This window comes from Scaptodrosophila lebanonensis, unplaced genomic scaffold, assembly GCF_003285725.1.
Source record: "Scaptodrosophila lebanonensis strain 11010-0011.00,11010-0021.00 unplaced genomic scaffold, SlebRS2 tig00000113-arrow-arrow-pilon, whole genome shotgun sequence".
In the NCBI taxonomy this organism is placed as follows: Eukaryota; Metazoa; Arthropoda; class Insecta; order Diptera; family Drosophilidae; genus Scaptodrosophila; species Scaptodrosophila lebanonensis.
Window position 1 is genome coordinate 1,531,395 of NW_022060575.1, and position 26,999 is coordinate 1,558,393.

At 40.4% G+C, this 26,999-nt stretch overlaps 5 protein-coding genes across 6 annotated transcripts in view; 3 read left to right on the forward strand and 2 right to left on the reverse strand.

The window, feature by feature from the left end:
- Nucleotides 1-387: 387 nt before the first annotated feature.
- The window catches only part of LOC115628394 (neurobeachin-like protein 1), a 39,803-nt gene continuing 13,191 nt past the window's right edge, over nucleotides 388-26,999 (reverse strand). Inside the window, exons 22-34 of one of the 2 annotated variants that reach the window (XM_030524480.1) lie at nucleotides 12,691-12,834; nucleotides 12,361-12,633; nucleotides 12,177-12,294; nucleotides 11,941-12,109; nucleotides 11,744-11,868; nucleotides 11,373-11,680; nucleotides 11,149-11,310; nucleotides 10,971-11,089; nucleotides 10,560-10,911; nucleotides 10,038-10,500; nucleotides 9,860-9,974; nucleotides 2,716-2,893; nucleotides 388-2,649 (exon numbers count right to left, since the gene is read on the reverse strand). In XM_030524480.1, the coding sequence (XP_030380340.1) occupies nucleotides 2,484-2,649; nucleotides 2,716-2,893; nucleotides 9,860-9,974; nucleotides 10,038-10,500; nucleotides 10,560-10,911; nucleotides 10,971-11,089; nucleotides 11,149-11,310; nucleotides 11,373-11,680; nucleotides 11,744-11,868; nucleotides 11,941-12,109; nucleotides 12,177-12,294; nucleotides 12,361-12,633; nucleotides 12,691-12,834 (2,692 nt within the window). In that variant the 3' untranslated portion in view covers nucleotides 388-2,483. The remainder of the gene's footprint in view (nucleotides 2,650-2,715; nucleotides 2,894-9,859; nucleotides 9,975-10,037; nucleotides 10,501-10,559; nucleotides 10,912-10,970; nucleotides 11,090-11,148; nucleotides 11,311-11,372; nucleotides 11,681-11,743; nucleotides 11,869-11,940; nucleotides 12,110-12,176; nucleotides 12,295-12,360; nucleotides 12,634-12,690; nucleotides 12,835-26,999) is intronic. The other variant, XM_030524481.1, reaches the window with a different exon arrangement.
- LOC115628400 (larval cuticle protein A3A) lies at nucleotides 13,092-13,852 on the reverse strand. Its single transcript, XM_030524489.1, has 2 exons — nucleotides 13,838-13,852; nucleotides 13,092-13,772 (listed from the first exon to the last, which is right to left on the reverse strand). The coding sequence occupies exons 1-2, from the start codon at nucleotides 13,850-13,852 to the stop codon at nucleotides 13,092-13,094; spliced, it is 696 nt and encodes a 231-aa protein (XP_030380349.1).
- LOC115628402 (larval cuticle protein A2B) lies at nucleotides 16,352-17,015 on the forward strand. The gene is made up of 2 exons (XM_030524490.1): nucleotides 16,352-16,363; nucleotides 16,425-17,015. Exons 1-2 carry the CDS (start codon nucleotides 16,352-16,354, stop codon nucleotides 17,013-17,015), a joined length of 603 nt encoding a protein of 200 aa, XP_030380350.1.
- Nucleotides 20,627-21,076, forward strand: LOC115628403 (larval cuticle protein A2B). The gene is made up of 2 exons (XM_030524491.1): nucleotides 20,627-20,641; nucleotides 20,708-21,076. The coding sequence occupies exons 1-2, from the start codon at nucleotides 20,627-20,629 to the stop codon at nucleotides 21,074-21,076; spliced, it is 384 nt and encodes a 127-aa protein (XP_030380351.1).
- LOC115628395 (larval cuticle protein A2B) lies at nucleotides 22,595-23,288 on the forward strand. Its single transcript, XM_030524483.1, has 2 exons — nucleotides 22,595-22,882; nucleotides 22,944-23,288. The coding sequence occupies exons 1-2, from the start codon at nucleotides 22,595-22,597 to the stop codon at nucleotides 23,286-23,288; spliced, it is 633 nt and encodes a 210-aa protein (XP_030380343.1).

A 26,999-nucleotide genomic window follows, 5' to 3' on the forward strand; every position in this document is an offset into this window, starting at 1 on the left:
AAATTTATTTTTGAGCTATCAAACAAGTGTGTATTTTTTTAAATAAATACATACAACAAAATCGAACTGAAAGCGAGTTTTCATTTACAATCTTAATGGGAGTTTGTGGGATCATGATGGTCCATTGGTGCCGTTCCAAGTGCAAAAAATTTCAATTTTCTGCAACAAATTTATTATAAATAAATGTACAAGTATAATAATATTTATATATATGTTTTTTTGGTTCTAAATCTTTATTGACTGATGCATTGGTAAAATGTCGTATAAATCTATAAATATATACATACATTAATCTAATTAAATACGTTTACGTACACATTTATTAATCTTCAATATTTCACGTTCAATTAGTAACACATAAAGAACTTGAACAAATTACTACGTATATAGATAGATAGAACTACTATAACAATACAGTAGGGCACATTTAATTTAATAGATTTGGTATTGATATTTAGTTCCTTAGATAAGTGCCGTAGGTTAATTAATTGCAAAATAATATTAAATTTATTTGTTTATCGTTTCCTCTGTGGCTTTTTTGAGGAAACTAATCGAATAAAACTAAAACAAGATGATGTGTACCGATGATACGGAAATCGTGTTATGTGATTGTGCATATAATTGAATGATTGGTAGGCCTAAACCTTGCAACCGATTCCGCAATATGGTACACAAATCGAAGTATGGCGTATCCCAAAGACTATAAATGTGCAATACAAAATTGTGTGTTAGGGGAAGCGCGATTATCTCATCAAAAACATCAAGGTTGCCTCTTTTAGAGTAGAAACAATCACTTCTATTTGATGTTGTTCCGTTCAATGAAATATAGAAATATATAGAGGTTACATTATTCATCTAATTTTTTGGATTGCACACAAACATATGTATGTATGTGTATCGCTCACATTTTGCTCAAATAAATGTGACAGGCTGCACAGAATCCCTAATCTTGTACCAACAACTGGAAGGTAAAATTACGTACTTTCTCCTCGTCTCGTCTCCTTGGAATCAATTGTGGTACACTCTATTGTCACGAGTCACAAAAGCATATCTAAAAATCTTAAATACTGTAAGTATGTACTTAAACATATACTATATGTATCTGGTAATACGAATTTTCCTATGTATGCTGCAGCAGGGACTGAGACGAAACTGAACAAATTTCACAATACTTGTATATTGAAATTGGCAACTAAACGACCGAATGTAAGTTTTATTATATGTATTATATGATGTACGAACTAAAAGTATAATGGTCAACTTTTCAAATGTGTCGTATTGTTTAGGGGACGGACTCTAGACATTCTAATGATGTTCACATTTCATGTTCACGTTACAACTATTTTAATACTTATCAAATGGAATCTATAGTATTGGACGATAGTTTATCGGAAATAAGGAGGTCGATGATGTACTCGTACATTGGAAAACGTATTACGTTGATGCACTTTATTTTTGGCTATGCTTTCAACGATTGTGTTGCCATAGAAGCTGAAAGTGTCAACGAAAGTGTTTAAATCGCGACGCCCAACCGCTTGCTTGAAGCGCTTGGGCAGCTGGATGCTGCCGACGCGTCAGTTCGGATCTGGCTATAGTGGCATTCCCCTTGACTTACTGTTGCCGGGCAGAATGTGTGCGCCAATTTGAAAGTTGCGCGTGAGTCAATCGCTCGAGTAGACGAGCATGAGGGTCGAGCAACAGACAACAACCAGTTTTTTCTGTCTTCAGTCTTCAGTCTTCGTCTGCCTGCCGGTCGGTCTTTCTTTCTTTTTCCTATACTCGGGCCGAACGCAAAGAGCTAAGAGTCGATACACGTCAGCAAAATGATTAATAATCAAATGATTTATATGATTTTGTCAAATCATTGGGCGTGCGTGGGCCAACGTATTAGATTCTAATCGCTGAAGGGGCGGGAGTGGGAGCACGTTGGTCGCAGGTGCCATTGAGAACGACAAATCGAAGAGAAATGAATCGGAAATTCGTCTTTTAGTAAAGCCTTTTGAGTTGGCCCACAGCCATTTGTGTGTGTCATCGAAGTTCTGGCGAATGCTCGTACATAGATAACATCTTATTTCTGCTTAATTTACGAATACACTGATGGAACAGATTCAGTCACTTGCCGATTTTTAGGGAAAGCCATTAAATGAAGAGGAAATTTGATAAAGAAATAGTTTTCGGCTAACTTTATGGTGTTTTTTCTTTGTTTTTGGCACGTAATAAAAAACAAATGGACAAATGCTAAGCAAATGAATAACAATAAAATAGTCCGACGCTGGGCTCACCCATTTTTCTAGGAACATCGCATTTCTATGGGCTTAGTCGGGGACATAAAAAAGCGATAAACAACTCACAAAAATAGATGACAAACAAAAGGAAATAAATAAACAAAGATTTGCCTGTTCAATGCTGAAGGACAATGAAGCCTGCCGCCGCTTTGGCTCATTTAGTGGGGCTTCTATTGGTCCAAAATGTTTCCTGTTTTCTTAAACATTTAGCACGGAATGCTTTTTGTTGCTCGCAGATGGCAACTGTACGGCGACCACCGCCAGTCGCCCGTCCCGCAGTGGTGCCAGGATGTGTGTGTTGCCCGGGGTCACCACAACAGTTTGTATGGGAACATGCAGTGGAATGTCGAAGACGGGTTTTAGACTGAAAATTGTTGTGCATAATGAGTTTCCTTTGCATAGCATAAAAATTAGATTGCCTCCTACTTACCCATGTATGCGACTCATAGTTATATCGCCGGCATCATCGGCGACCACCAAATAATCCGAAGCTGTGGCCAGGCCCGTCACCCGACCAGATACATATTTAGAGCCGAGGCTAACTCCATTGATGCTGTACACGTGCACTGAATGCGAGGTGTCGTCCAATGCACTGAAGGCAATATGACCTGCAGATGGAATATGCACGATTTGTTAGTTACGTTGGGAGACCAAACAACAAGACTGAATTATATTGGCCAGGGAATTCGGGCTATCTACTATATTACTCTGACAACTTTAAATTAATTGTATTACTCATTAAAGACTTCTTATATCAATCAGCAGAGAATGTGGTCTTACAAACTAAGCAAAAGAGGAAAACACTACCTTATGTATAGTTTTCGTTGCTGGAATCAGTTGCCACATAATATGGAGGATGTTACAAACGTTAGGATTAACCAAAACAGTCGGAATGTATAAAATGTAAGATTTTAGCCAGCAAAGATGGGTAGCGAAAGCAGGAGTTTTTTCCAATGTAGTTCAATCTTTTGCCCTATCGTTCTTATAGTAGAAATACGTATCTATGTATATGTATTGCAATAATTATGTATTATGTTATCACAGTCCATACGTGGTTATGCATGTACATATTGCATATGTGTATTCTCCATATCCAAATTGAAAACATGGCAATTTTTTAAAGTGTATGAACAAATGCGCATTCAAAATTATGTTTGTTAGTTAGTCGGGGTCTAATTTCTATTCAATGTTACGTATACGTCATGTAATTCCCAGTAGCAGAAATGATGGAATTTTCCCAAATATTACTGCAAACATACATATATAGTACATTTATGAATAAGTGGCGTTTTAAGATGTATATTGATTATCAGTCCCGTTAACTAATTGCGCTTACGACTGCATTATGTATTATTGTACTTTTTCCCACTACAGCGTTTTGACTAAAGTAAATGCTGCTGCAACAATTATTACAATGGCAGCTTTGTGTATGATCTGATTTAAAAAACAAAGATTTATTTATTTTTAAGCTATTAGGTTTGTGCAAATTTTGTATTTCAAAATTTTGATCCTTTTCTCTCACTCCACTGCGATTACAGGTACAGGGTATTTCACCCGGTTGGTACTAATCTTGCTGTCTACAGCGATCGATACCGTGGCAGCAATATAATAAAGTGCACTGATTTTGATGCAACTTCGGAATATAATAGATACACTTACGACTGTTTTGTGAACACAAAATTAGTCCATTTTAGAATCGTTCTTCGACCAGTTGCTCCTGAAGCAGCTTTATCAAAAATTTGGACGTTGGGAACACCCCAGTCTACATACCAGCATACATTCATACTTTTTAGCACACCCTTGACCCCTTGGGTAAAGGGAGGGAATTTCTGAAATACACATTTTCTGCATATTCATACAAGTAGAAGCCATCTCGGACTAAAAATTTAGTGTCGCTAGTTCGTATAGTCTCCGAGATACAGGGGATTATACAAGCGGCTTTTCCAAAAATCCTCCATAGGGAGAAGTGGGGGGAAAATAAAAAACATAAAACAAACTCGTAAAGCGTACACACCTAAGGCATCTTTGTGCAAAATTTGTTGTCTCTATCTCTCTTTGAGATCTATGTGATCATACGGACAGACAGTCAGGGCTAGATCGACTCGTCTCGTCGTGCTGATGAAGAACAAATATACCCGCAAACCTAATATACTCTTTTACATTTCATGTACTATATACAAGGTATAAAAACGTCGAGTTTATATAGAAAGAAAAACCCGGCTGCTCAATAGATTTCTGCTATCTTAGCCATAAATTAAATATGTTGGGCTCTGGCGCTAAATGACTTGCACCATTGAAGGCTCTGCTACGATGTTATCTTTATTACTTTATTGGGGGTATTATAAAACTTAAAGGAAATGGAAATCCAAAACATCGCACAACAGTTTGTTCAGAAGTTGAAAAATAAACGCGAAGACGTGATTTATTTGATTCATTCTTTGTTGAAATAGTCTATTTATTTGTGGCAATCGAAAATGAGGCCAAATGATAATTTAAGGAGAATCCGAGATTTTGCTTGATGGGTCCTTATAACAACTGATCAGTGATCAATAATTATCTATTGGGATTCTGAATTTGTCAAAGGAGTATATAATCTGGCAATACTTGTACATATTGGAAGATATGTTCGTTGTACGGCTCGACGGTTGGTCGCATTGCAACACTTGTGGTTCGCGAACGCCGATCGCAGCTTATCACCAAAGCAGTTCTCAGCTGCACAAGGCATATGACAGCATTTCTGATTAGAGAACTGTGACGAACATCGAGCTGCAGAAGCGTCCGCTGAGGTCGCATCGATGCAACACCAATCAATTTTGCAATGAACCCACCGCAATCGGTCAAACGCCTCGCTCATCAGCTTGGGGAGATGATAACGAGGGCCCGAAATCAAAGAGAACCGATGCACAAAGACATCAAAAGTGGTGTGTGTCTCTTGTGGTTGGTCTTATCGGTGCAAAACTGTTCTGCGTTTCCATCTGCGACGTAATTGCGGAACGTTGTTTTACGCAGTTAAAATTCCAATAGGCTGTATAACTCGTATTCGAATGTCTTTGCGCAGGCTCGGCCGGCCCACTTGTCTAGATAACCTGCGTATACCATAAATTATATGATTATGACATTGCCCACCCGACTTGGCGACACACTGCTCTACTACGAGCACTCGAACAAGTCATAAAGAAATTAAATGAATCGGTCCGACACAGCCTAGCCCGGTCCGGTCCGGCCCGGCCCACGAGTACACATTAGTGTCGTGCTCTATGAATTTGTCTTATGAATGAACTTTCTAATTATTGTGTACATTACATTGTGTACACAATTGCCGTGCCTATTGGCCCCCATGGAGTCTTTGTCAATTGGCCAGAGACAGTGCTCTCTTTGGCGGTACCCCACGTGATCGCGTTTAAACTAGAAATAACCATACCGAGGCAGTTCCGAGAATTGATGCGCAACACCCATAAGTAAGACATTCAAATTTGAATTTCTCTTTATAGTGCGATACAATTATGATGATCACCCCCACTAAGATTTACTGCAAGCAAGTATTTTTCAGATTTCCAGAAGAAGTGTCATGAATGAATCGAGTTAGCGTCGGCACCGAAGCCGACGGCAACGCTAATGGGCCGCCACATTTTGCTTACGCACGAAGCAGATCGTTCATCGGGTCGCGTGACGCGTTTCATTTTTTAATAGCTCGTAACGATGAATAAATTTATACGAGATTGCGTCGTAGTAGAAATATGCATGTAGTACTTATTTCATGGATTCCCTAATTATTAATTACGCTGGGAAAATACCTAACGAGTTTTTAGGGGATAAATTCGCACAAATTTTGAGCCACGGAGAGATTATTTTTAAACAAATTGAACAAATTAATTCGCGGCCGGATGTTTCGCATTTCTAAGCAACTATTAATCAAAAACCGCGATAAGACCTGACATATTTAAATAATTACCGAGTAAGTACCGTAAGTAAACACAACATATCATGCTTAAAGAATTTTTTGTTTTCCTAAATTGTGACATTAACATTATCTACTATCTATCTATTTTTTTTGTGAACGAATGTGGACGCTTCGCTCACGATTGTGGACATTAGCGGGAAATTAATAATATGCATTTCTTATCATGTCTTGCAATTCAAATTCAATATGGCTTCCATCTCATAACATTGCAGCAGTTTTGCTCGCAAGCCTTGGTCCATATTCAAAAATAGCATCGCAGCAACCTGTGCTGGTTTCATTGCTGGTTTTTTGGCCTAGCCGCTTCAAATTAAAACTGTGTTGACATCAAACTAGCTCAGAACATTAGGTCGGAAAATCCTACAATTATTTAATTAATTATTTGGATATGAATATTCTGAAAATCAGATTAAAGTGGTTGTTAATGGCCCTTTTTTAGTTTGTTCTTTAAAGAATACTTAAAATATGTATTTAAATTAAATTTATTTAGTTTAAGCTTATTCCGAGAAAGTGATCATAGAGAAAGGCTAAAACTCAAATATTTCTAATTATTCTGACTTACCACAAAAGTATACAATGATAATTTAATTAACAATGAATAAGCTATGGCGAAAGAAAACGTGGAGGGGTTTAGAAACACCTGATAATTCAAAATGATTGGTACGAGCAATTATAACTAGTAAGTCATCGGACATTTAAGTCTTAGCTGGGGTCAGGTTCGTAATTCTTCCAGTAAGTCAGAGCAAATGTTTGTTAACATAAACGAGGATTTTTGTTTCTATGTACATTCTCGTATGTAGTATGTGTGTGCGAGGGCAGATAAGATACGGCAGCTGTCGGGAATCATCTAATAAATGAATCCAAGACAAATATATAATGCATGGGCAAGTTTCGAGCCATTCCGAACCAAGACACACAACCACAAAATGACACAAAGCCAACGAAATTCACACACACACACATCCATATATACTACGATTGGCTTGGATCGTATATAAGGAATCACGTGATCCGACACTTGAGGCGTCATTCAGTGTGGCAATCTATATACATATAGGCCGTTGATAGGGGCGCTATGCTGATTAAATTGTTTGCTCTGCAAACATTTATTAATGTGAACATAAGTGGATGTCGTGCCGGCCTTTGAATATGGCTGCACGTGAGTCCACACACCCACAATCTGTAAGATTTACTATTTACTACATACACATGTACATAAATATATGCATATGTGTGTACAATGAGTCAAAATTTCACACTCTGTTCCGTTTTTCCGGCATTAAGGCAATTAAAGCATACCTATTAAAAGTGGGAATTTTTTGTTTCACCTATTTAATCCTTTGTTTTTAATATTCAATAGTTTATATTGTTTATAGTTTTATTTTTAAATTGGGTTAAGAAACAAACAGAGGAATAGATCGGTTTGTCCCGTTATGATGATGAAGAATATATTTACTTTATGAGTTGGAAGAGCCTTCCTGATAGATACTTTTAGTCTACGGGTATCGTAGGTATAAAAATGGTTTCTATGAACGCAAAAAACCTTTAAAGATATTAATTTTCAATTACAGCCCACAAGGCTTAAACAAGAAACGATACCTAGTGTGGAGTGGGCTTAACTCAAACACAAAAATTAGTTTAAACAAGAGAAAACCTTACAGTCGAGCAAGCCCGACAGTGAAATACCCTGTACCCAGACAAACTTCTGGCACTGAGTTAAATGCACTCCTAGCAGAAGCAAAAAGAAGAAGAGCAAATTTGATGCTTCAGTTTGTGGGCGTAGTAATGGAGTGACAGTATTGACGAAAATAAAAAAAGTATATACTCAAAAAAGTAAATGCTCAGCCATTTCCGAAATCCAGGCGTTCATCCAGACAGACGGCCATATCTGGATTGATTTCTCTTATGCTCTTATGCTGACCAAGAATATACATACATATATGGGGTCGGAGATGCTTCCTTCTGCCTCTTACATATTTTGCACAAATAATTTCTATATACAAGGTGCAATTCAAAAGTTCCAGGACTTTTATTAAAAAACGAAAACTATTTTTGTATTTTGAAAAATTTATTGGTCGCCTTCAAAATAGTCTCCTTCCGCCTGAATACAACGTTTTGCACGTTCAAGAAGGTGATCGAACGACTTTTTTAGGTCATTTGTCGGTATAGCGTTGAGGATGGCGGTCGCCGCCTGTTGGATGGCATCAACGTCAGCATAGCGGTTTCCTTTCATGGCCAAATGTAGTTTTCCGAAAAGGTAGAAGTCGCACGGTGCCATATCAGGTGAATACGGCGAGTGGTTAATGGTTAAAATGTGATTTTTGGTCAAATAATCGGTCACAATCGGTTGATTTTTGAGCAATTTGTGGTCGTCAGTCAATTTGTGCGGAACAAACCGTGCACACAACTTTCGTAAGCCCAAATGTTCGGTCAAAATGCGATAAATCGATGTTTTGGAGATGTTCAATTCCATTTCCATCAATTTCAATGATGATATCGGCTGATTTTTGATGAATTCACGCACTGTTTTGATGGCATTTTTGGTGATCACGAATTTTGATTGGCCCACATGTTGTTCGTCATTTATGTCCTCACGACCACTTTGAAAACGTTGAAACCACTCGTGCACTCTGCTACGGGATAGGCAATCATCGCCATAAACTTGTTTCATCAATTTCGGTAAAAGTTTTACCAATTTTAAAACAAAATTTAATGTTGGTTCTTTTTTTCGAAGCTCATTTTCCGACCGATAACACAAACATACTGACACTTAAAACGCAATAACTTCACTTCCAATCGATGAAATGTCATGAATTTCACTGGACAATCGATAAAGATAGCAGATTCTAACGCACCAGTCGACATATAGATAGCGCCACCAGGGGGCGCTAGCTTCAAAAAGTCCTGTTTACTTTGAATTGCACCTTGTAATTATCTACTTTTGTTTCAAATTTCATCTAAATCGGTTAATTCTAAGAAAAGTAGTTATTAGCGAAACAATTTCACTCCGGTACTACACCCACAAGCGCAGCATCACGTTCGCTCTTCTTCTTCCTTTTGCTTCTGCTAGAGGCGCATATACCTGAGTGTCGGAAGTTTACCTGGGTTCAAGGTATTTCACTGTCGGGCTTGCTCGACTGTAGCGTTCTCTCTTGTTTTAATTGGCTATATCGACTTGTCAATAATATACATACATTGTGGTGTCTATCACACATTTACCCTTTGGGTACAGAGTGTAAAGAATTTACTGTAAAAATATAAAATATGTTTTTTTAGGAGTGTATATTTAAGAGTTAGGCCCGCTTGACTCCAGCATTCCATATTTGTTTATTTTAATATTGTGGGTAACATTCTAATAACATTGTTTAATTATATACATACATACATATGTATAAGTAAGCAATGTAAGCAATGGCCACCTAGCGCTGGAAAATATAAAAATGATATACGAAATACTATTGCATACTTTTTCCTAACAATGATATCGAATTTGATACTGACATAGCAAAGACAACAACCTCCGTTATGGGGATCAAGTCTTTCAAAACTAGTTTCCGTGAAGTTTAATTTCAAAAGGGGAGACCAACTGGAAATTGACGGGGAAGATTTTACTCACCGTGATATGAAACTGTAAGGAAGGAGATTTGCACACAGGACTCGGTGCAGCCAATGGGTTTTAAGGTCCGCACGAACTGACCTTCTTGTAAGGTGTACACATTGACTGTTCCATCCTATTTGCGTGGGAAGTTTGATAGTAGTTATAGTTATAGGAATTTGCCATAAGTGTAACTTACCAAAGAGCCTGATACGACCAGGTCCAGTTCTGTGTAGATGGCAACACTGGAAATAGTGTCGTCGTGTCCATAGAGTACCGTCAGAGGCTTGGGAGAAAAGCTATTTTGTGTGTTTAGCTGGGTAATGGCCTGTAAGTGTGATTGACCTGTGAGAGCGTGGACTGGAATGCTATTAGGTTGACTGCCACTTTGTTGGTTAGATTGCAGACTCCAGATAATGCAAGTGCAGTCCCGTGATCCAGTCACTAAGTAGGAGCCACAGTTGTCCAACGCCAGGCAGGTTATTATATCAAGATGTCGCGTGACAGAGGCAATAGCTTTCCCTTTGTTCAAGTTATAAACTCGTAAGGCGTTGTCCCAAATGCCTCCCGCATACAACAGTTTTCCATCTGTACTAACCGCAAACATTTGCGAGTGTGGCGATTGCGAGGGATGGAAAGGACCAAATACCCGCTTGCGATTTCTGCACCAAGGAGACAGATGTGGTGAGTCACGATATAGGGCGGGGTTGTCTGTACTTACTTAATATTTGTCGTTGTAGCGTCGATTTCCAATAAGAAGCCTTGGTCCTTGTCAAAAGACATCCAAGAATTACAGCCCAGGATTGATGATTTCGATACGCTAACTAATACGTCGGGACTAAGCTGTAGGAATGACCGTGGTGGGCTACGGGGTGGACTTAGATAGACGATCGGATCTTTTGGAGTAGAGAGTTCGCAGTAGTACTGTACTACTTTGTCGAGAAACTGTGTCAGATCGGGTCGCCTGAGCTCCGCGCGAATCAGTTTCATTATTGTTTCCTCTTGAGTTAAGCGGCGCGGATGCGGTTCTCGTAGCAATTGAGATGGTACTTGGCCAAAGTTGTTAATCATTCCTAGAAAAACGTAAATGATTTAAAGTAATGGATTCGGGCTTTAAATAAATGTATCACACCTTCGACAGCTTCCCTCTCGACTGGATTCGTTATTTTGTCTAAATCCACAGCTCCTTCGTACGAACAATAGTAAAACACATTCAGCGCTTCTACAGCTTTGGGACCTCTCTGTTTATAGCTGCAAAATATTATATTTATACCAGGTAATGTTTTAAAGAGTTAAATTTTCAGTTGTACCCAAAAATTAAATCAATCCAATGGTGGAGATGCTGACTAACATATTCTGATTCTAGCGCACGCCGATGAATGGCTATGAACTCCTCTGGCGTTGTCGCCCATGCCGGTAATATAACATCATCTACCTTTTCTTTGGTGATTTGTAAGTGTCCTAAATCAAAACTACAATTTAAAACCAATTAGTACATAGATTGTTTGTCGAAAAATAATATAAAATAACTTACTTATTCATATTCTTAAGGAACTCAGGAAAGTAGAAGAATTCTGGTATGAGTTCTTTAACATCGTTTGGATTGTCCATTAATAGCTTCCACGTCTGGGGAATTGAATGGAATTGTCGGTCGGCTACGTCAAACCGGCCGCTCTGTAGATCTATGTGAAGTGAAGTAAATGGTTCGACACGTAAAAGATAATGCAGTACACCTGCAGAATTCGAATAGTGTGTGCCATAATGAAATTTAGGAATGGCACCAGATGGGTCCTCAAAAGATTCATATTTGGAACGCACTTCGGCTTCGTTTTTAGGATTGATCTGTTAGCAGAACAAATATAAATAAAATCGTTCTCAAATAACGTTTATATAATTAATACTTACGCAACCAACTGGTTTAGATAAGTCACGAAATGATTTCGGATCTGTCAAGTCCAACACGTCACTCGTGTAATCGGCAAGTATCCACGGAAAGACGGGATACTGGCTGAGGTCGTTGTAAGATCTACCTGATATTTGCATAGCAGATAGATTTTTGCATAATTAATATTAATAATATTTTGAGATGCTATTAGTGTTACCTGCAATCGTGTTTAGGTACATCAAGTATTCAAAGTTGGAAATCTCACGAATAGCCCATCGTTGTGTTAAGCCCGAAGCTCGCAATATCTCAGATGGTGAACGTCCCGAGCCATATAATATGTTTGGTAGCGGAAGACCAACTATTTTTGTGAATACTTTGTTACGAGTCTGAAACAAAAAGATTAAGTCCGTTGTTGTCATGTCCAACATTTATAATATCACTTATGGAACACACCTTCTGTGTTGAGAAATCAAGGAAAAAACTGGTTTGATCGATCAAAAAAATTTCCAGGGCGCAACGTCTTAAGTTATATTTTCGTAAATGAACTTCACGTATTTTTGTAATTGAAAACCTAAGTTTTGAAAAAGAATTTCATACAATTCAAATATATATACAAGTATTATAGGAAAGAGTGTACCTGATATCATATTTTGAGCCGTCCTCCGTTGGTGCACTCAAATCGACAAAAGTGAATACGCTTTGGTTAACCTCAATGCGTCCCTTTACTTTCGTCATAAGAGTAATGAGTTCGCAATCTTGGGATATGACCGAGTTCTCAAGGGCTACATCCTGCTGTGACTGCGTATCAATTTGTTGTCGTAGTTCTTCTTCTAGTTGTGCGCTCTCATCGTCCGCAAGAAAATCCCGTACCACAGCATTCTTAATGGTTGAGTCGAATTCGGATATTTCCCTGTGCAAAATATTAGGTAAGACTTAGCACTGGCTAAAGGGAGTTATTTTAGCATACTTTGTGTCATAGGGATTTGTAGCATTGTCACGCAGATTCGCAGCACTCTCATGCTTATTTGGATATAGTTGAGGCTCTAGCTTAAGACGCATACGAGCTACGTTCTCGTGAGGTGATAATGTCCAGGATTCCTCAGGAATCTCTCTGTAAAAAAGGAAACTTAGCAATTAAGAAATAATCTAAATTGGATAACTTCATCGTTATAAACTGGTTTCGAGAATAAAAGTCAATCTATATAATTGGAAGACGTTGCGTTTATTTATTTTGGTGTTGATGACAGTTACTTTCACACCAGAATGATTAATCGTATATGTACAAATGAAGATCCTTTATCGAGTTGTATGCGTATCACTCTACAAAGGTGGCAAAATATTGCGAAGCTCTTGTGTCAGTGCGCATCCTTAGACGACAATGGGAGCGGCCAGGGTTTTGGCAAGTACTGGAGAGGGGGCAGCAACCACGGGAGCTACTGGAGCGGCAACAGCCTTAGCCACAACTGGAGCTACTGGAGCAACAGCCGCAACTGGCACATCCTTCTGCACAACTGCGTTGAAGCCGTTGATAGAGTCGGCATAGTAGCTTACAATGCGACGCGAGCCATCGGGTTCAATCAGGGAATATGAGCCGCGCACGATATCACCGTCACGGGTCTCTTCCTGAGTCTTGGAGTCACCGGTCAGCGAGTCCTGGACATCGTAGGCAAATTGGTATTGTGGGTGGGCATCGACAATCTCGGTGGCAATGGGCGCAGCGACTGGAGCAATCGGAGCGACAGGAGCGGCCAAAGGTGCGGCTACGGTTTTAGCCAAGACTGGAGCGGGGGCGGGCACAACCGGTGCTGGGGCAGCAACAAGCGGGGCGGCAGCATAGCTCTTTGCAACAAGTGGCGCTGGTCCGGCAACGAATGGGGCAGAGTAGGCGGCAGCAAGCGGTGCAGAGTAGGCTGCTGGTGCGAAATAAGGCGACGCAGCTGCGAAGGGAGATGTGTACGCCAATGGGGCAGGAGCCGCCGCCAGTGGAGCAGCAAACGGTGCCAGACCGGCGTGCGCAGAAAGCGCCATAGTAGCAAGGACAGCAACAATCTAAAAAGATGTCATATCTCCGTATAAGTCCATTTAAAGGTTGCATCTCAGGTACCCCAACTTACCGACAGAGGATTCATTGTGCGACCAAGTATTTCGATTTTCACAGTCGGTTGATCAAAAATAAACTGACATGCCATTACCAAAAAAACACAGTCTTTTATACCGACGCAGATGTATTTGCAAAATTTGCATTCGGTAATTCAAATATACGCTCAGTTAATGGAATAGCTTACCAATTGCGTATGGGAGCCTACTCCGAGTCTGATTGTTGTTGCTTTTAGTATGTATGGTAATGTCTCTGTCCGACGGATCCATTGATCCATATTCGTAGCACGTACACTAGTTTCAGATTTTTTTCACAAGTTTTCATTTTTAACCCGCTTGCAGTTTCGATTTATGTTGCGGCACTACACGGCCAAAGCCTGAGGCATACCTATGGCTACCGTAAGGTTTGAAAGTGAATGTGTTTTTTTGGTAATTGTTATGCAGGGTCGATCATGGCCGCTTTTTAATTTTCATTTACACCAAAACCGAAAACTCACCGACAAAATTCGTAAATTTAGCGCATTTGTTGGGTGCAATTAAAACGATCATAAGGCTAAGCAATTGGGCCAATTACCTTGCTTTGCAAGTCCTTTCGACTGTGTTCTTATCCTAGCGAAGTTAATTAACTGAAGTGATTTATAGTGAAGGGATGCTATCTAATAGGCTGAAAATAACAATAAATGTTAAGTGCGCTAAATCCAGTGTTCCTGCGCTAGTTCTACTGGGCAGCAGGAAATCTGATCTAGCTTGATCTTGCCCCATCTTGGCCCATTTCGAACCAATATACCATTTTCTAAGTATAAAGTGCATGGCATGCTAGGCTAGCGAATATTTAAGCCCCTAGAGCTGCTGCAGATGGGGGGACGCTTAAAATATTTGTACTTGCACTGCGTTGTAATGTTTCCAAGAGTGTGCGTGACTCTTTTGCCAATTAAATCCAGCGACCTTGTGTCGCATTGGCCAGAGCCAGCCCGAGAGAGACTTGGCACAAAACTACAATTCTCACACTGGATGCGAATCAGTAGAGGACGCGTGCCTTTGTGCGACAAAAACTTTTTTTTTATAAGATACGAGTATATATTTGTAAATGTTATACTGGCTCTGACTACTAATTATACAGATTCAAATATTTAAATTTCTCCGACTCACATTAACTAAAGAGGCTTGAAATACAAGTATAGTAGAACTGTTCAGTTGTTAGTTGGTTGTTGCCATATGCTGAATATGAATTGTTAATACTTCTTCTTTTATTACTAAGTTGTATGTTGAATGTCTTATTTGGAAAAAAATGAAGAAATGCATTCATGAATACGGAAAAAAGACCAGTATTTGTTGTATTCGAATTCTGACCAGTCTTGCTCAATCGAACTCAGCAAACTAATTTGCAACGTGCGTTCCATTCACTTTTATCCGCCCAACAAACATTTCCCAACATGAGCGACTGTTCTGTGACTCTTTTGGGATATACGCGCATGTACTATAAGTGTATTAGTACATCCGACAGTAACGGCTTTTCTATATAGGGTTGTCAATGGCACCTAAGATCAAATGCCCAGAGACACTGTTTTGCAAATATGTGACAAGGTTAGGAGACTTTAAGTAGCGACTGCAATCGTGAAGGCAATTAGTGAAGTGTGGTGAATACTTTAGGAACCCGGTTTTGGCATGTGGGCGCTATCATCTGAATGCGTATGCGTGCGTATCTGCGTAATTGCTCTGTCAGTGTGCACAGTAACTTCAGTGGCTTGAACATTTGGCCCCTTCGATCAATTGCTACCATTTCAGACTTTTAATTAAACGAATCGAAACAAAACGAATAGTGCTGCAGTAAACAGTGGAACCCGCGCGTACGGCGCTGAATGGTCGATTGGTCAAATGGTCTCAATTTCGATTTGACCAAGCCAACAAACAAACTTTGTCTGCCCACTAACTGCAAACTGTCTCAACAGTGAGCTGCTATTACATCAGACAAAGTGGTGCAGTGCACTGAGTGGTCGTCCACAGTCTCCAAAAGAGCTAGAGAACATGAGAATTTAGCGATCTGGTTTGAATGCATTACGACCACCGCGGAAAACAAGTCTTAGCTAACGGCGCTCTTGAGCACACACGCACACACATTTGAATTTTTGGCGGCAAGTGGTGGGGGCCGCCATTGCGTACTCGTATAGTTCGCTTGCAGCCTAACTATTCCATTGAGAAAATTTTAGGAATGATGAAATTTGCACCAGAAACATGAAATCGCAGTCTACTTGTAGATGAAGTCGCGGACTAGGCCGTGGTGCGAGCCGCTGCCACAAACCAATCACTGTAAGTGTCACTTGCCATTAAGGAGCTTGTACATGCTGAGCGGTGGCAAGGGGGAAGTTTCGACGGTTGCCACAAATGGAATCGCAGTCGTGGCTCGAATATAAAACTGAAGACCTCGCGGAAAATGCATCTCAAAGTCGACTTGGGTTCTTGCCAGTGCAGACACACGCACAGTCCAGCACCTCAACTCTACCACCGCCACCATCAGAAGACCATCAGTTATAATGATTGCACAGGTGAGGAGCAAGCTTTTCTCGCCTACTGCACTGGGCTTCTTACATCCCTGGCCGTTTTCAGGTGTTGTTCGTACTTGGTTTGACGATTTTCGGTGGATACGCCATCCCCATCGATCCGTACGGATCCTCATTGCTGTCGTCACCGGGCATTTCTTATGCGGCACCGAATTTATTGACATCTTCAATTTCGCTGGCTCCCAAGGTCCTGGCCGCACCCGCAATCTCTACAGCCGTAATCCAGCACGCAGCGCCTACTCTGTTGGCGTCACCAGGCTTAGCCGTCGCCAAGGTAGCGGTGCCGGAGCCATACGATCCTAATCCTCAGTACAGCTTCTCCTACGGCGTCACCGACCAGAAAACTGGCGACTCGAAACAGCAGTCCGAGACGCTGGTCAACGGCGTAGTCCAGGGCAGTTATTCATTGGCGGAACCCGACGGCACCATTCGCAAGGTAACATACACGGCGGACAAAGTTAACGGATTTAATGCCATCGTCGAAAAGAAAGGCGTGGCTGTGGTCGCCAAACCCGCTCTTGCTGTTCAAGCGATACCTGCCATTACCAAGGTTGCGTATGCTGCGCCCGCCATTACTAAGATTGGATTAGGCTTAGCACCGGCCCTTTCACCCGGTCTAAGCCTGGGACACTATTAAGATTCATGAAACCACTGCTGCTGCTGCTGACTGCCTGGATATCCAGGACCGTGACCGTTGTTAAATAGTTCTAGTATTGTAGTAACCCTCCACCCACAGTCCATTTAACCTTCAGTTTTTTAGCTCTCTTACATTTCAGCCAATTGCGTGCGTGCTGTCTTCTTATCCATAGATACGGATCTATGTAGTCATTACTACATATTTAAATTTATAGATACCGTTTCTGGGGAACGGATATGTCAAAATCTAGTTCATTAGTTTGTGCATTTACTGAATAAAGACATCAGTACAAAATCGAACTGCGTATTATAGAGTAGAGCTGTGTCTGGTTTGGCACGAAAAACAGGTTTTCTTTTGGCATGGGAACTAGGCCACAATTACTAGATCATATGGCAATAACAAAGCCCATTAACAAAACTCTTAATTTTTCTTTTAGAATAATTGACATCACCTTGTGATGCCTGTTATAACAAAAGTTTCCTACATCTTCTATTTTGCAAAAATATTGTTTTGCATTTAATACGGTTGTCTATGATCCAAAGGGACAAAAGGTTTTGTTATAGTCATTGCATCGGTACGCAGTATGTTAAAAAAAAACAACAGCTTTTTACGACTTACTATTAATATTTATATTGGAAAATGAAAAAGAAACACATTGATACTCGCCACTGAAATTTGCGAGTTAACGGTGAAGTGAATATAAAACAAGAAAGGAATGCTAAAGTCGAGTAGGCTCAACTCTTAAATACCCTGTACCATTTTAATTAATTAATTAAATTTAAAATATTCCATACATATGTACATCGTGTCTATGCGTGTTTGTGTACTTCTACATATGTATGTATGTGTGCATTAAAATGTCAAAGCAGCAACAAATACAGCTGCGGACAGAGCTTGGGCCTGGTTATGTGGCTATAACTTTCTTTCTAATCAACCTATCATAATAATATATATATATTTAATTCACTTTAATTCTGTCTTTCTAATCAACCTATCATAATAAAACTTGGTATACGGATATATATATTTAATTCACTTACTGGATGTGACTACCAAATTTTAGTTAAAAATTTCAAGAATTACGGGAGTTATAGAAAATCGCGAATAGGGGGGAGTGGGAGGGGGGGTGGATCAGAAAAAATGAACAAACTCGTCTTTTCTCGGGCTCAGGAGAATCTGGATACCAAGTTTGATTATTCTAGCTCTTATACTTTCTGAGATTCTTGCGTTCATACAGACAGAGTCGGCTTGTTATCCTGATCAAGAATATATATACTTCGTGGGGTCTGCCACGCCTCCTTTTGTGTGTTCCATGTACACTCGCACTAATATACCCTTTTACCCTTTGGGTACAGGGTATAAATATGTACGAGGCCAGTCTAACGTGTTTCTAGTTTGGCAGTTAAAAAAAATTGTTATCGGAAGTACCCGAAGGCTAAAAAGGTTACATTACGAACAGGAGGAAGCAGCATCTCTGACCCCATGAAGTATACATATTCTCTTAACCAGCATGAGAAATCGATAGAGCCAAGACAGTTCGCCTGCATGAAACGGTAACTACTGCTCTACAATTGGTATGCAGACTCTCTTTATTCCCAAACAAAACACAAGTTTATATTGTTCTTTTTTTAAATGATAGGAAAGCAGTGATATCGGCATAATTAATCGTTTCTTGGACCAATAACTATGTATAATATCGATATGGCTAAAATTCATGGTTTGGCTAGAAGCATTTCGGATTGCTGTAGTAGTATTTAGCAACACGTTCCTACAAGTTCAACGGGAAACGGTATTTTAAAGTGAGCAGACAGTTTTATTTTGTTAGCTATGTACTGTGTTGCACAAATAGTATTTGTTATTGTAGAAGAAGGCATCGCCGACCCCATAAAGTATTAACTTGTACATCCTTAATCCACATGACGAGATAAATCGACCTAGACTCTCCTAATTCCCTTTTTGTGGTAAAACGTGGCCGCCCACAAAATCGCATGGATCGGTAAGCTTTTCGGTAAACAAATAGCAACTGTAATTAGGATCCTAACGGGGCATTCGGAAATGTAAACTAACTTATATTTATTTTTCGATTTTGAAGCTCTGTTCCAGCAATAACAATTTACTATCCATTCTTTTCAAGCCATATTTACGTTAGCCAACAATCATGAATAATTATGATGAATAATTATAAAGCCTCCCCTCACCATAAAAAAAAATTAACTCAAATGAAATCATTCCAATACAACCATTCAGTTTCACTTCATCAATATTGTCCACAATTTTCATATGCTATTAGTTAGCTCTGTTTTTATACCCTGTACCCGTAGGGTAAAATGGGTATATTAGATTTGTGCACAGTATGTAACAGGCAGAACAGAGCATCTCTGACGCCATAAAGTATACACATAAATTCTGAATCAACAAGACGAGAGAAATCGATCTCGTCATGTCCGTCCGCATGTCCGTCCATCTGTCCGTCTGAATGATCGCCTCGACTTCGAAAACGGGTGAGCGCACAATAACCAAAGTTGGTATATAGACACTCCTAGTCTATATGAATTTATTTTAATCTTTGGATTTTCCTGCTCTCTCCAGGCTACAATACTTTCCACATTTCAAAAGCTAGACAACTAAATTTTCCACAGGCAATTTATTTATAATTTTATACTTTTGTTTTAAATTTGAAATCGGTTAATTCTAAGAAAAGTTATTAGCGAAACAACTTCACCCCAGTACTACGCCCTTCGCTCTTCTGCTTCTTTTTGCATCTGGTAGAGGCGCATACAGGGTTAGCCATCTTTTATGTCGGTATGTGAACATTGAATATCTTTGAAAATAAACAACCGATTTTCAAGTACTTGTATGAGTTATTTTTATTTAATTTGGTTCTGTACAATTTCTCGAACTGAGGTTTTCAACACTGGTCTACTCAAGTCAATCGGTTCACTAATGACAAAGTTATTCAATATTTACATACCGACATAAAAGATGGCGCACCCTGTATAACTCAGTGTCGGGAGTTTTCCTGGGTACAGGGTATTTCACTGTCGAGCTTCTCTCTTGATTTATTCTTCGTTTTGCCTCCTCTATGAGCGCTGATAACGCAGCGACTGCTTGAGAAGCGTTCTCGGAATATGCAGTGTAGTCACACGTACATCTGAATAACTTCATCGGTATTGAGGTAGTCCCAGTCATTACCTCAATACGCACCATAGAAGCAGACATTTATTTAATCTGATCACGTTTTCCATACACTAATGTCCACCCATAAGTCATATTTGTCACCGCCAATGTGGGCGGAAGGGAGTGATGGGATTGAGTAATCGGTTGGATAGTGGGCCACACTTAAAATAGGGGGACTGTTGGCACGTTTATTGGGAAATTTCGATGAATGCAATTAAACCAGGTTCCAAACAGTTCGGCAGTAGCCTTACATCACCGAGGCGAGGTTGGCTCATTTTTGGCAACTGTTGCCTCAGCTTACATGACACTGGCGATGGTATCCAAAACGTTTATAACGGTGAACGCGGGGCCTTTATAGACAGTTAAACGTAACTTGCTGGAGCAGTAGCACCCACTTAGCTTCTTCCGAATTGAATATCAGCCCGATCGCAGCAATGGCCCTGTTTAAGGTAAGATCCTGCACTTGAAAAGGCACGACAAGGACTAAGCGGCGTCTCTTATCCACATCTAAACAGATATTAGTTGTCAGTTGCGCACTGTTTGCCATAATCGAGTGCGCTGTGTTGGCACCCGCTCCGCTGGCGGCAGTTCCAGTGCCCGTGAACACGGAGATTGATCCGCATCCACAGTACGCCTTCGCGTATAATGTTCAGGATGCGCTCACCGGCGACAGCAAAAGCCAACAGGAAGTACGAGATGGCGATATAGTCAAGGGTTCCTATTCTGTTGTAGATGCCGATGGCTCATTGCGTACTGTCTTCTACACCGCCGATCCGATTAACGGCTTCAATGCGGTTGTGCAGCGCGGACCAGTGCCTGTGGTTGCACCACGGCCGGCTGTGGCCGCTGTGCCCGCACCGCCGCTAATTGGCCGTGTTTTCTAGTCAGTTGGTGCAGCTGTTGAAACGCTGATCTTAGCTTGTAGATAAGTTATTGTCTGTTGTATAGATCAATACGAGGTCGTAAATCGGAATACATGCATATATTCAATTCGCCAAAGATACCTAATTGAGTTTGAAATTTGTTAACGATTCTGGAATCGAACGGTAAGGAATTTAAGGCTCTTTAGGACTGACTTTAGTTTCAGCCATTAGTTATAATATGTTATAATGGCTTGAAATTTATACAATTTTAACCAAATTGTACTCTCTTGTCTCAGAACCAAATGGAAAATGTTCAATAGCTTAATTGAAAGTAAAAGTCGGCACGAGATACAATTTTGGATTACGCAAAAGCTCACATGTCTTCGTCTCCGTCTGCGTCTGCGTCGATGTAGGCAGTAACGACGCCAACTCCAACGGCAACAGCGACGTTAGCGTCGACTTCAACTGCATCAACGATTGGTTAGGTTAACAAGCGTTGGAGCGCATTGAAAATTAGTGATAATGGGCAAAATTGTTCCAATGGCAAAAAATATTGGTGCAGCGGCAATTGCCAGGTTGTTGGTCGGTGGGTCGGGGGATTGACACCGTGCGTTGGGAGCGGCACAGTTTTGTGCCAGTTATGGTGACGGCCTGAAGGCTGCTGGCTGCTGCCTGCCTAGACGCATACGCCAGTTTTGCTGCACACACCTTTCAACAATCAGCGACGCTGGCAACTGGGTGCGTGCGCCTGCGCCAAAACATACACAAACACACACACAAGCGCAAACACACACACACACACAAGCACACACACCTGACATCGCCTGGCCCAAAGCGCTTTCGAATTGAACTTTTTTGTCACAACGAATCCGCTTGCCGCAGAGCCTAAAAGTCGCAGCCGGCGTGGGGACCAGTTTTGGTTTGTCCACTATACGTTTGTCTAGGAGCCGCCAGCCAGCAGCCACCAGCCGCCCTGATCTGTGTCCAAACAGGCACAACACAAGCCATGGGTAGGCCACACATGCGTGGCATGCACTTTCGGTCGGTCACTGCTCGCCTCCTAAGCTGCCGCTGCCGCTGCTGCTGCTGCTGTGCGCATGCGTGGCATGACTCGCTGCTCTGCGGCCTAGCTCGATTGCCTTGCGTCTACGTCTGCATCTGCCATGGGCGACGCGACGCGACGCAACGGCGAAAAATGAATTATTTTCGATATTCTTGATGTTGTTGTTATTGTTGAGGTAAGTATAAACATATACACTTACATACATGCATACGTATGTATATAAATTAGAGACACGCATGCGCACTTTTTAGTTTTTCGTTTTTCGTTTTTGTTTTTGCATAAATAGTTTTAGGTGGCTGCGCGTGTAAGGCGAGCGGGCGGCCTGCAGATTTAGTGCGTCGCTGGTGCGGCTGCTGGGGCGCGGCTATAAAAAGCAATTGTCGGCCTGGCACAGAACCACAGAGTGAATTCATTTGTCAAACCAAGCAGCCAGCCAGCCAGCAGCAACAAACGCAACCAACCGCTAACCAAAAACAATGGCACAAAAGGTGATTCTGGTCTTTAGCGCCCTGGTGGCGATGGCCGTGGGTGTCGTGGTCCCCGGACCTGGACTCGCATATCCCGGACACGGACTTGCACTGCCCGGATTGCCGGGATTACCAGCTTATCCTGCGCTGCCAGCATTGGGAGCGCCATTGGCTAAAATTGCGGCGCCAGTTTATCCTGCGCTGACCAAAATTGCTGCCCCACTAGCTGTTGCCAAGGTAGCTGCTCCCGAGCCATACGATCCGAATCCACAATATAGTTTCAGCTACGATGTGCATGTGAGTATTACAAATTCAAATCAATTCAACGACCAGCTCATTAATCTGATTGACTTTGCAGGATGGTTCAACGGGCGATGTGAAGAGTCAGCAGGAGACACGCAGTGGAGACGTGGTCCAGGGTGCCTATTCTTTGATCGAAGCCGATGGCACCCGCCGCATTGTGGAGTACACGGCTGATCCGGTGCATGGTTTCAACGCTGTTGTGCATCGCGAGGGCGCAGTCGTTAAGGCTGTTGCGCCTGTGGCTAAGGTTCTGGCTCCTGCTCCACTGCTGCACGGTCCTGTGGTTGCCAAGCTTCCCGCCCTGGGACCAGTTTTGCCACATGGCTTGGGACCGGCACTGGCGCCTGCTTACCCCGGGCTTGCAAGGCTTCCCGCTCTCTCGCCTCTGGCGTATCACTAAGTCAATCCTTTAGCCACGATGCAGACCAACCGCTTTTGACGAATATTTGCCGCCAACCGACATTGCCGAACCGAACCCATGACGCTGCCATCAAAGGACACATCGCGAACTTATCCTCCACATGCCGTAGCGGTGCTGGTCGCTCCTGGTGTTGACCGCTACGCATGGGTCGATCGTAGATGATAGTTGTATTAGTATTAGTTCAAATGAAAGCGAAATCTACATATGAATTCATTCACCTTCCCCCTGGTCTCCAGCCGATGTTTCGGGTGATGGAACTAAACCAATGTGGGCCCAATGCTGGTCTTGACCTGGGTTTCACGTCCTCTCATCTAAAACCATTTCCACGCCTTTCATTTTTGTTTCTTGTCTTATTATTTGTAAGGCTGTTTGACCGCGATAAATACTTTTACCTAATTACACTTACAATTTTTATTATTTAATTGCGATTGTATGTACATAAATAATTGTTGCAATAAATGAAAAGAGGATTTGCACAAATTCACATGAATATTTTTTAAAATTCCTTTTGCCGACAATAGTGCACAACAACAATTTTCATTGGTCGATCTATGCAGACGTTGATGTAAGTATATTTCATTTATATACCCTCGTTACAATTTCGTCAAATCTCTTATACAAGTTCCTTCCAGAACATATTTAATAACATTTTTTAATCAGGCATGCAGAAGAAATTATTTCCTCACTTTCTTTAAATCTCTTACATCTGTTCATTCCAGAACAGATTTTATTAATATTTTAATCAAGCTGTGCAGAAGTAATTTCTTCTTGTTTTCCATTTATTATAAATCAACAATAACCGAAATAACCCACATTTAAAAAGCAAAATACCGTAACTACAAAATGGTAACACTATTAGTGTTTTTTTTTTTTTCATTTCCCGTCGAGCTATGTATTACTTATAAGTGGGGAGCAAAATGAAAATCGGTCGATCTATTTAATAATATTCTTTGGCGTGATGATGAAGCCCTTTCTTCTGCAATTAGGTGTTTAAGCTTAAACTGAAGCGGATAAGATAATTAAAAATAATTTATGCACATGCCACAAACTTGAACGACTTCTTGGCATTCGAATTAAATGTTTATTTGCGTACACAAATTCATTCTAAGTAATTAAACCTATCCAACATGCACTTTAATTCGACGATAGTGACGGCATCTGGTCTTGCCGTGAGCCAGATGACCTTAGACGTTAGCAAAAACGCGTTGGATAGTTGGCGAACAGCTTTAGAACTTTGGCTGTCAATGCAGTTCAACTTAATCGTTCAAGGCCCAGAGCGAGGCACGCACCCAGCCCAACTGCGTAATTCTAGGCGCGTATAGATATTGCAGAAATCGCCACAACTATTGTCTACGTTGGTTGCAGCAAAAATGAACCAAATTGTCAGTCGTTAAAGCAAGCGGAGCAATAAATCTGATTTTTTGCCCAACTAATTTAGTTCATCTACATCAGTTTCTAAAAAATCCCTAAACATGCAAGAACATGTCATGAAATTTAACTATTTACTGTTAAGAATATTTTTTAAACGTTCATTATGTGTTCATTTTGGGACTCAACGGAAATAAAAGAAGATTCTAAAAATATTCAGTTCGCTCGTAGAGACCCATGAGGCGATTCCTAATGTAGACTATATATTTATGCCCAAAGGGGGGTAAAAAGGAATACTAGCTTATGCTGAATGTTACATACAGATGGTGGCGTGGCAGACCTCACACACTATGTATTTAGTATAAAAATGTCATCAGAATAACAGCTTGAATAACTAACTTTATATTAATATTTCCCTAAGCCATAAACAGGTTTAATTTAACAGAAGTAGTTACAAATACATTTACGAGTATGTATATTTACTTGGCGACCCTGGGAGCAAGGAGTAGAAGTCAAGGACTGTAATCGTTATAAGTGTTATTATAAAAACAAGAAAGGAATGCTAAAGTCGAGCAGGCTCAACTCTTAAATACCCTGTACCACCGCACAAAAAAGTAATTAAATTAATTAATTAATTTAATTTAATTAATTAACTAAATTAATTTAATTAATTAACTAAATATTAACTAATTAAATGTAAAATATTCCATGCATGCATACATACATTTACATTTCCATCAGAATCGTGCCTTATGCGTGTTTGTGTACTTGCACATATGTATGTATGTGTGCATTGGGCCTGGTTATATGGCTATAACTTTCTTTCCGATCATTCTATCATAATGAAACTTGGTATACGGATATATAATTACTAACTGGATGTGTCTACCAAATTAGTTCAAAATTCCAAGAATTACGGGAGTTATAGAAAATCGTTAATAGGGGGGAGTGGGGGGGTGGATCAGAAAAAATGAACAAACTCGTCCTTTCTCGGTCTCAGGAGAATCTGTATACCAAGTTTGGTTGTTCTAGCTCTTATACTTTCGGAGATCCTTGCGTTCATACAGACAGACAGACGGACAGACAGACGGACATGGCTATATCGACTCGGCTTGTCATGCTGATCAAGAATATATATACTTTGTGGGGTCTACCAAGCCTCCTTCTGTGTGTTCCATGTGCACTCGCACAAAACTAATATACCCTTGTACCCTTTGGGTACAGGGTATAATTACAAAGCATGATTAGTTTTAATCTTATTCATTCGCTCCCCCTATAATGATTAATGTAGAGTTTTACTTTTCAACTTAATTAATAATCATTATTTTTTGAGCAAACAAATAATGATTATTCTTTTAAATTAATTTGATTGTCTAAAATAAACCTCAAGTTGTTGCAATAGAAAAATGATATTGGTAAATTCTTCGCTATGTTACTATAAGTGAATGATTATTTCGTTAAAAAAAAAAAACAAAATAATCATGCGGTCCCTGGTTTAAATCCATAGGCTCGCTCGTACTTCTAAATGAATTTTCGTTCGACATATTGAACATTTATTGAAAATAATTGAAAAAACATTCAAAACTGCAATTCAACAAATTCTTAGAACGCCATCTAACTTGTGGACTTATGATCAGGGATTTCACGAATAAATTTGTGTATTTTACAATATATTGTCAAAAATTGCAAGCACAAAAATTTGTTCATAATAAATTTGTTTGTTTTTTAGGCCAATTCATATGCAATCTGAATAGCTCATCAATTTTGTTGGTGAACATATAAATTAAACAGCATTTCTCTGCCGTTTTGTGGGTATTCGTGGAAGACCGCTTTTACGGAACCACTCGAACACACTCGTACTGTATAGACAAATCCAATTATGTGCATAATAAACATAGAAACGCACACACAACTTAAAACAAAAAATTATAAATTTGTTACATTTTCAATTGCATAACTGCCTTTTGTTGCATTCGACATTAGGCGTTTTGATGATTCAATAAAATTAAATTGTTATGTTAATCACACTGGGCATGAGTGGCGCTTTGTCGGTGGGTCGAAGATAATGGCGAAAGCGGTAGACACTACGGGTAGCTGGCGGGGCGTCGCATTAAAGAGCCCACGGCAACAAACGACTAAACAACAGCTCCCATTGCTGTTGTTGTTGCTGACGTTGACGATGATGCCTCTGCCACACTAATGAATAATATATACTTATTTGCTTGCATTTCAAAGCGAAATTAACGCTAGAGCGAGGCAGAAATACACTTTGCGCATGCCTGGTAATGTTTAAGTGTCCGGCACCACGCACATGTAAGTGAA